General features: G+C 45.7%; 1 protein-coding gene across 2 annotated transcripts in view; it reads left to right on the top strand.

The window, feature by feature from the left end:
• The first annotated feature begins 2,641 nt into the window (after positions 1-2,641).
• DZIP1 (DAZ interacting zinc finger protein 1) overlaps positions 2,642-8,658 on the top strand; it is a 45,556-nt gene continuing 39,539 nt past the window's right edge. For both annotated transcript variants that reach the window (XM_028112076.1, XM_028112075.1), the window contains exons 1-2: positions 2,642-2,677; positions 2,785-3,342. In XM_028112076.1, the coding sequence (XP_027967877.1) occupies positions 2,642-2,677; positions 2,785-3,342 (594 nt within the window). The remainder of the gene's footprint in view (positions 2,678-2,784; positions 3,343-8,658) is intronic.

Below are 8,658 nucleotides of genomic sequence, written 5' to 3'. Positions count from 1 at the left end.
GGCCCGCCGCTTCCCGCTCGGCTGCTCCTCGGCCTCGGTGGGCCCCGCCTGCGCCAGCAGCGCTTCTGGAGTCTGGGTCCCCAGCGTCGCCCCCGTCCTCCTGCAGCGCCCGGCGCCCGCCACGGAGCGCGCAGCTGGGGTGAGCCGAGGAACCTTTGGGAGCCCGCTGCAGACCCGGCATCTCCGTGCCGGCGTAGCCAGGGCCTCCTCCCGCTTCCCCCGACCGCGAGCCGAGGCACTGCAGACCCCGATGGCGTGGCTGCGCCAGCCCCCTACTCCCCCTTTCCCTTCTAACGGACAGTGCGGGGGCCTCACTGGAGCCCGTGTAATCCGACCTTTGTCTTTGCGGTTCGGCGGGCCACACCGCAGTGCGCCCGGGACTAGAGGCGCCGCGCCGGGCTGCAGCCCAGCCCCGGGATGGGGGGCGGAGGGAACGGGAAAGCGTGCCCCCTTCTTTCCTGTTCCGGCCATCTTGGGACCGAGATTCAGCCAAGGGGCAAGGATGGCCCGCAGCGCGGCTCTCTGCGCCCAGAGTAGCGACAGCGAACGTAGATGGGCACTTCAGCCCCGCGCACCTCCTCCTCCGACCGCAGTGCGGGCGCTCAGAGAGCACCCCCGCGTTCAGCTCCAAGGGCCTGGGCCCTGAGCATGGGTAAATCCCCCTCACACGCCAGACACACAGAGAACAGGAGAGATACGGGCTGACATTTACCTAACTAAACGCCGAATTCATTCAATCATTCTTTATCCACGTGTCCATTTGGCAAATTCTCAACCCTCTCTGGGCCTGACCTTTGCCAGGTGCTGAGGACAAACGGTGAGCAAGAGAAATCACGGCCCTTGTTCCCGCTGATCCTGCAGCCCAGTGGATGGAGCCCACAGTCCACAGACGTGCCAGGTCGGTATCCTGACGTCCTTTAAACAGGTTGGGAAACTGAGGCCTGGGGCTGACATAACTTGTTCTAGGTCAAGCAGCAAGTAAATGGAAGAATCAGACTTTGAACCTAGGTCTGTAAGTCTTTTACGCCAGGTGCAGTGAACCGTTAATAGTTTTTTTTTTTCCCCCAAAGGCCCATTAAAAGTTATTTGGATGTACAGTTTATATGAAGTCATATGAAGTGCGTTCTCTATTTCCTGGGTGCTTTTATATGGGTTTCTTTCTGGTTCACAGTATCTGGAAAGTGCTAAAAATATTTGACGTTACAACTTCGCTTTAAGTTACTCTGAATTGTATTTTCCTTTCTTCTATTCACATATCTGGCTGTTAGGAAAGAAAAAAAATTTCCTGATGGTTGTTCCAAGCAGGGACTCCCCCGTGGATTGAGGAATGTGTGGCTTTTCCTCAGCTCATTGATCTCTGTGGTAGCCACGGGCAGCACCCAAAGGACCCCAAGAATGAGAGGCCTGTGGTCTGCAAGTTGCTGCTAGAGATATTTTAGCCTCTCCAGATAACAGAATGCAACTGCCACACAAGTTCCTAAGGTAAACACCAGGGCCCTCTAAAACTTGATGGTACAAAGCTGATGGGTAAAGTTCCCCTCCATATAATTTTTTTTTTTTTAACTTTCACATTTTGAGAATGTATTCTTTTGGAAAGACAAGTCAAGTATTACTGTCTGGGGAAATTCCTTGATTTGTGCTTTTTTTTTTAAGATTTTATTAATTTGTGAGAGAGTGAGAGAGAGCATGAGAGGGAGGAGGGTCAGAGGGAGAAGCAGACTCCCCGCTGAGCGGGGAGCTTGATGTGGGACTCGATCCTAGGACTCCAGGATCATGACCTGAGCCCAAGGCAGTTGCTTAACCAGCTGAGCCACCCAGGCGCCCTTGATTTGTGCTTCTGTCAGTGTCTTATATTTAGGTAGGCAACTCATAGAGGAAGAAAGACTCCATTTTAAAAAAAGGGTCTTGGGTGTAAAATTGAGAAAACCTGCCAACAAATATAATGAGCCTCGCCACTAATTTAATTTTTTAAACAATTTCATTGAGGTGTAATAGACAAATGCACCCTTCATTTTCAATGTACAATTGGATAAATTTTGATAAATGTATATACCAGGTAATCAACAAACAGCAAAATTAAAATACAGAACATTCCTGTTAAACGGCAAAAGTGTCTTTCTGCCCCTTTGCTGCCAATGCCCCTTCCATCCCATTTAATTTTAGTTTTGTTGCTGAACGTTTTTTAAGTTGTGTGTAAAAGATGAGGATGAATAGGCATTTCTAATCTTAAAACCTAAGGCGAGGACAGGAGTGAATAACCGGAGGCTGGTAGCTGGGACCGAAAGTGCCGGGGGAATGTGGCTCTCTACGCCTTAGGGACATGGAGTGTCAGCCCCAGAGCCAGGGAGCGTAGTGGCCCAGAGAGCCAGTGCCCAGGAGATGCCCTCTCCCGGTGGACGCGCTCGCCCACGAGGTCTTCTCTGGTCCCGCAGGGCCCTGGGCGCACGCTGACCGCTCCGGGGCAGGCGCGCCCTTCGCTCCAGGTCCAGGCTGGGGCGCTGCCATAGCAACGGCCTGGACGCCCGGACCTTAGGCCGCCGCCGCCGCGGGAGACCCAGCCATCTCCCGCTCCGGAGGGGTGGGGCGGCGGCGGCCCGGGAGGCGGCCCCCGGCCGGGTAGACGGGACCGCTCCCTCTTCGGATGCCAGCGGAGGCGGCGGATTTGCTTCCAAGCATGGTAAGAGCGGGGAGATCGGGCTGCCTGGGGATGTGGGGCTGGCGGCTGCCGCGGCTCCCCGGCACTCCCAGCTCCCCCCCCACCTCCACGCTCTCTCCTTCCCGCAGCCCTTCCAGAAGCACGTCTACTACCCGCTCGCCAGCGGCCTGGAGGGTCCCGACGCCCCCGCAGCTGACTCAGCCGCGCGATCCGCGATGGCCAATGCTCCCCACAGCGCGGCGTCGGGCCCCCTGCCCTTCTTCCAGTTCCGGCCGCGGCTGGAGAGCGTGGACTGGCGGCGGCTGAGCGCCATCGACGTGGACAAGGTGGCGGGGGCCGTGGACGTGCTGACACTGCAAGAGAACATCATGAACATCACCTTCTGCAAGCTGGAGGACGAGAAGTGCCCGCACTGCCAGTCGGGGGTGGACCCGGTGCTCCTGAAGCTCATCCGCCTGGCGCAGCTCACCATCGAGTACCTGCTGCACTCCCAGGAATTCCTCACGTCGCAGCTGCACAACCTGGAGGAGCGCCTGCGCCTGAGCATGGCCGAGGGTGAGCAGAACAAGAAGCTCCTTGCCAAGCAGGCTGGGGAGATCAAGTTACTCAAGGAAGAGTGTAAACGCAGGAAAAAGATGATCTCGACCCAGCAGCTGATGATCGAGGCCAAAGCCAGCTATTATCAGGTGGGACCCTGCGTTGTGATTCTAATTCATAATCCAGTAAGATTTTTGGTCCCCAGCAGCCAGGATATCCAGAATCCTTTCCTAGATCACTGCCCGCCCCCCCCCTTTTTTCCCAATAGTTAAGCAATATAGTCATTGTAACCAACAGGTGACATGGTTCATCACCTTCCATAGAGAACCACAGGATTAATAATTAAGAATTAAACAATGCCCTCAGTGCTTTATTGAAGCCATCTAAATGCTGGTTGTTTAAGAAACTGCGTCCTTCCACGCGTGATGTAATGAAAAATAAACCATGTACAAATTGTTGAGGTCTGCCCCAGATGATGTGGTACGATTAAATTTGTGGGGGTTTTATTTCAAAATATTTTCAAACTTACAGGAAGGTTGTAAGAATAGTGCAAAGAACTTCATAAGCCCCTCACCCAGATTCTCCAGTTATTAAATTTGCCACATTTCATTTATTTCCTCAGTCTCTATATACGTACTATTATTTTTGAACCATTTGACAGTAAGTTTCAGACTCCTGAATATTTCAGTATCTATATTTCCTAAGAACAAGAACACTGCCTAATATAACAATATTAGTGATATGGGACAACTGTGTTTTAATTGAACAGGTAGTATTTAAAATATATTTTATTACTAAAACAACAGTATTTAAAAAAATTAAAACCTCTTGCTTTTCTGCTTTTAATCTCTATTGTGGGTTAGACATTGAGCTCAAGATAAATATTGTAGTTTTTGAGTATAACAAATCAATGTACTTATTTTTTTAATAATTAGAGTATCAACAATGTTTGATAAAGATAAAGATATCTTTGATAAAGATATTAAAGTAAGCAACAGGCTGACAAGATTGATTTCATTCCCTTATATTGTAGTTACTTTGGCTAAATATGAGTAAAAAGGCCTAAGTGAATGGGACGCCTGGCTGGTTCAGTTGGTAGAGCATGCGACTCTTGATCTTTGGGGTCGTGAGTTCCAGCCCCATGGTGGGAGTAGAGTTTATTAAAAAAAAAGAAAAAAAAGCCTCAGTGGACTTAGGTACTAGTGCTGTGAGTGATTGCAGAGGACTGGCCATAGACACTAATGGTGTGGTTCATAGTGCTTAGGACTAACCCAACAGGAGCCTTGGGAGAAGTGTACTTCAGATAGGTGAACAGTTAGGAGACAATACTGTTAGAAAGCCTTAGTGTTTAGCCTTGGGTACCCAACCCTGAGTATAATCCTCAAATAACACCTGATGTTGCTAATTGCCTATTTGTTTCATAAATGCCATTTAGAAACTACATATTTATAAAAGTGCTGATACGGCCTTTTATAAATATATTTATTATACATTGAATAGAATGGATTCTATTTAGACATTAAAATAGTTTAGCTTGGGGCGCTTGAGTGGCTCAGTTGAGCACCCTACTCTTTGTTTTGGCTCCGGTCGTATCGTGAGATTGCATCAGGCTCTGCACTCCGCGGGGAGTCTGCTTGAGATTCTCTTTCCCTCTGTTCCTACCTGGTGCATGCCTGCACATGCGCACACGGTCTCTCACTCTCTTTCTCTCTCAAACAAATGAATCTTAAAAAAAATATTTTAGCGTTGGTGGTAATCAGTGAAATGTTAAAACCTATAACATACAGAAATTTTAGACTTTTAGGAACATTTTTTCATTCTTCTAGTTACCATAGAAACAGCTGTCAGCAGAGATTTTCAAGGGTGAAGGATATACATGAATAAAGGTAATGGCTCATTTTTATCAAGTGAGTGACACCTGCCAACTTGGCCACTCAGCAGACTCCCTGAATGAAAATGTCAAGTGTATGGCGTGCCCAGGTGTGACCAAGAAAAGATAGAGGTGATCAGACCACTTTTTCCTACTCAGTGTAGTATAAACACACTCTGCCGTTTTTGGCGGCTTGCCATTCTCTCTTGATGGAGTCCTTAAGCAGTTGAGTGCTTTAGGGTGACAGTTCCAGAGTTCGACTGCGAGTGTTCGAATCCTAACTATTCCACCATGCAAGTCATGTAACCCCTAGGCCTCCTTCTCCTCATCTGGAAAATGAGAACATTAGCGGTAGGTACCATAGCAGTAGGGCTATTCTGAGAATTCCAAGAGACAATGCGCGTGTGGCATCAGGAAGTCTCGGTAAACGTCGCCTCTGACGTGTGCATGTTGATTTCTCTGGGTGGTGAGCTGTGGCGACCCGTGATCTCTGCGAGTCCTTGCACCTTTCCTAGGAGCTGAATAGCAGTTGCAGTGAGAATCAGTGATTCAGGGAGGGGACGTCAAGACCGCTGCGAAGAAAAGTTGGCACATAAACTACCGGGGGTTCCACGGTGTTACAGTTATTTCAACTTCAGATTCCTGTGTTTGGGGACATTTGGCCTACGATAAAGCTTACAGGAAGACAATTGATTTTGTTGAAATGGCTTAGCCTGCAGTCATTAATTTGTGTATAGAGACCTCCAACAGCCGGGGAAGTCTCATGGCCATGGGTGAAGGCCAGTGTGTACCAGTGTTCTAGCTATCAAATTATTTTTTTTAATTAAAAATTTAAAGATACCAGTGGATCATAACAGGACTTAGGCTCATTCTAAGAAGACCTTTTGTTCTCATAGTTGGAAGACTTAGATTCCTCTCCATGCTTTAGCACGACAGGCAGATTTTGGGATCTGTCAGTGAATTTCTGACCCTGGTTGCAGTTTTTCAGTGTCTTGGAGTTGGAGATGAGTGTTGGGGATAGAAAAAGCATGCATTTTGCAGTCAGAGAGACATAGGTTAAAATATGCATCTGATAACGCTGTGACCTAATTCATTCCCCACACCCCCAACCAACCTGCTCAGCGGGGAGCCTGCTTCTCCCTCTGCCTGCCACTTCCCCTGCTTGTGTGCACTCTCTTTCTCGCTCTCTATCTCTTTCTCACAAATAAATAAAATCTTTAAAAAGAATAAAAATAAAAAGGCATCACCAAGGTCATCCAGGTTTTCTCCTATGGTATTTTTTAGGAGTTTTATAGTTTTGCATCTTACATTTAGGTTTGTGATCATTTTGAGTTAGACTTTGTGAAGGATGGGAAGTCTGTGTCGACGTTCATTCTTCTGCACGTGGATGTCCAGTTGTCCCAGCACCATTGTTGAATAAACTATCTTTGTTCCATTGTATTGTTTTCGCTCCTTTGTCAAAGATCAGATGATATTTATATGGGTTTGTTTCTGGGCTCTCTCTTCTGCTCCGTTGATCTGTTTGTCTGTTCTTTAGATAATACTATACTGTCTTGATTACTCTAGCTTTATCTAGTGAGTCTTAAAGTTGAGTAGCACAAGTCCTCCAACTTTGTCCTTTTCCTTCAGTACCATATTGGCTATTTTGGGTCTTTTAACAAACTTTAGAATCAGTTTGTTGCTATTCACAAATCACTTGCTGGGATTTGGATTGGGATTGCATTAAATCTATAGATCAAGTTAGGGAGAATTGACATCTTGACAATATTGAGTCTTCTTATCCATTAACATGGATGTTCACTTATTTAGTTCTCCTTTGATTTGGTCTTCAGAACTTCGAAGCTTTCCTCATATAAAGCTTGTACATATTTTGTTGGATTCATACCTAAGTACTTATTTTTGGGGGTGTTAATGTAAATGGTGGTTGGTTTTTATTTCAAATTCTACTTTTTCATTACTGGAATATAGGAAAGTGGACTTTAGTATAGTACCCTTACGTCCAACTTTGCTATACCTCATTATTAGTTCTAGGTTGTGGTTTTTTGGTTTTTTTTTTTTTTGTCAGTTCTTTTGGATTTCCTACGTAGACATTAGTGTCATCTGAAAACGAAGAAAAATCTGTGTCTTCCTTGCTAGTCTGTATATTTGTTATTTCCCTTTGTTGCTGTATTACATTGGCAGGGACTTCCAGTACAATGTCTTTCTCTACAAGCTTGGAGGTGGTGGTTTGCCCTGTGTCTTCTCTTTTCTTATGGATCCAAGAAGAGTTGTCGATTTTTTTAGTCTGTTCAGCTTTTTACTTATTGTTAGGAGGGGGTGGCAAATTTCAAGCTCCTTACCTGCATATTCAGAAACTGAAAGTCTTCTAACTTTGTTTTGATGTCTTTTTCATATAAAAGTTTTTCATCTTTTTTAATTTTTATTCTTATTTTAAAGATTTTATTTATTTATTTATTTATTTGAGAGAGAGAGCGTGCAGAGAGAGAGCATGAGTGGGGGGAGGGGTGCAGGGAGAGGGAGAGGCAGTCTCCCCACCGAGCAGGGAGCCCCGACATGAGGCTCAATCCCAGAACCCTGGGATCATGACCTGAGCCAAAGGGAGACGCTTAACTGACTGAGCCACCCAGGCACCCCAGACGTTTTTCATCCTGATGCAGTCAAAATGTCAGGCTTTTCTTTTGGGAGTAGGAACCCCTTCTTACCCTGAGCTCATGGCTTTTCTGTATTATTCAAATAGTTAAAATATCTATTTTCCATTTTTAGAAATTAAAAGCCACACATTCTAGGTTTCTTCATCCTTTCCTTTCTCCAATGCTGTGCATGGCCTTAGAGCCCACACTGACACCTGAGTCAGGGCAGTCCGTAGAGAACTGTGAGGAAACCCAAGCAGTCATCAGCAGCGGAGAAGGCTGGAAAGATACGTTCAACTTTCCCTGAAATGCAACGCCAAGAAATATGCCATACTGTAGGTTTTCTGGGAAAGAGAATGTGAACTTGCCATGCAGTTCTCCTAATTCAGAGTAAGGCAATACTGTGCATGAGTAGAACATGTGAATAGCACAAGGGGGATGAAACTGCAGAGTCCAAACTGGGAGAAACTCTGCAGGACACATGTTCAGTTTCTTTGGCAAATAAATTGCAAGGAAAAAGAGAGATGGAGGTCAACTTACAGATCAGAAGAGAGTTGAGAGGCGTGATAAGCCGTTGCAGGTTATGGCCTTATTTGGATCCTGATTCAAAACAAACTGTAAATTTTTTTTCTAAGACATTGTGTGAAATATTGGAGAAAAATAATGTTTTTAATGTGTTGATATTAAGAAATTAATTTTCACATTTTAAGAAGTGGAATAATAATATTATGATTGTGTTAAAAGCAAGTCCTTTTAGAGATAGAGTCTGAAATACTAACAGATGAAAATATATAATATCCACGGCTTAATTCAGGGTAATCCAGGGACGGAGGTATAGATGAAACAAGTTGAATTTTTGCTTAAAATTTGAATCAGTGTTAAAGTGGAAAATGGAGATATTGGTAGAACTGATTTTTTTTCAGTAGAATTCATTTTAGGGAGCTAAATATTTCTAAGCATGTGTT

This window comes from Eumetopias jubatus, unplaced genomic scaffold, assembly GCF_037043125.1.
Source record: "Eumetopias jubatus isolate StellerSeaLion01/CBP00866 unplaced genomic scaffold, mEumJub1_p1.0 scaffold_3, whole genome shotgun sequence".
Taxonomy (NCBI): domain Eukaryota; kingdom Metazoa; phylum Chordata; class Mammalia; order Carnivora; family Otariidae; genus Eumetopias; species Eumetopias jubatus.
Note: the sequence above shows the minus strand (reverse complement) of the source record. Positions and strands in the feature narration are given on the sequence as shown.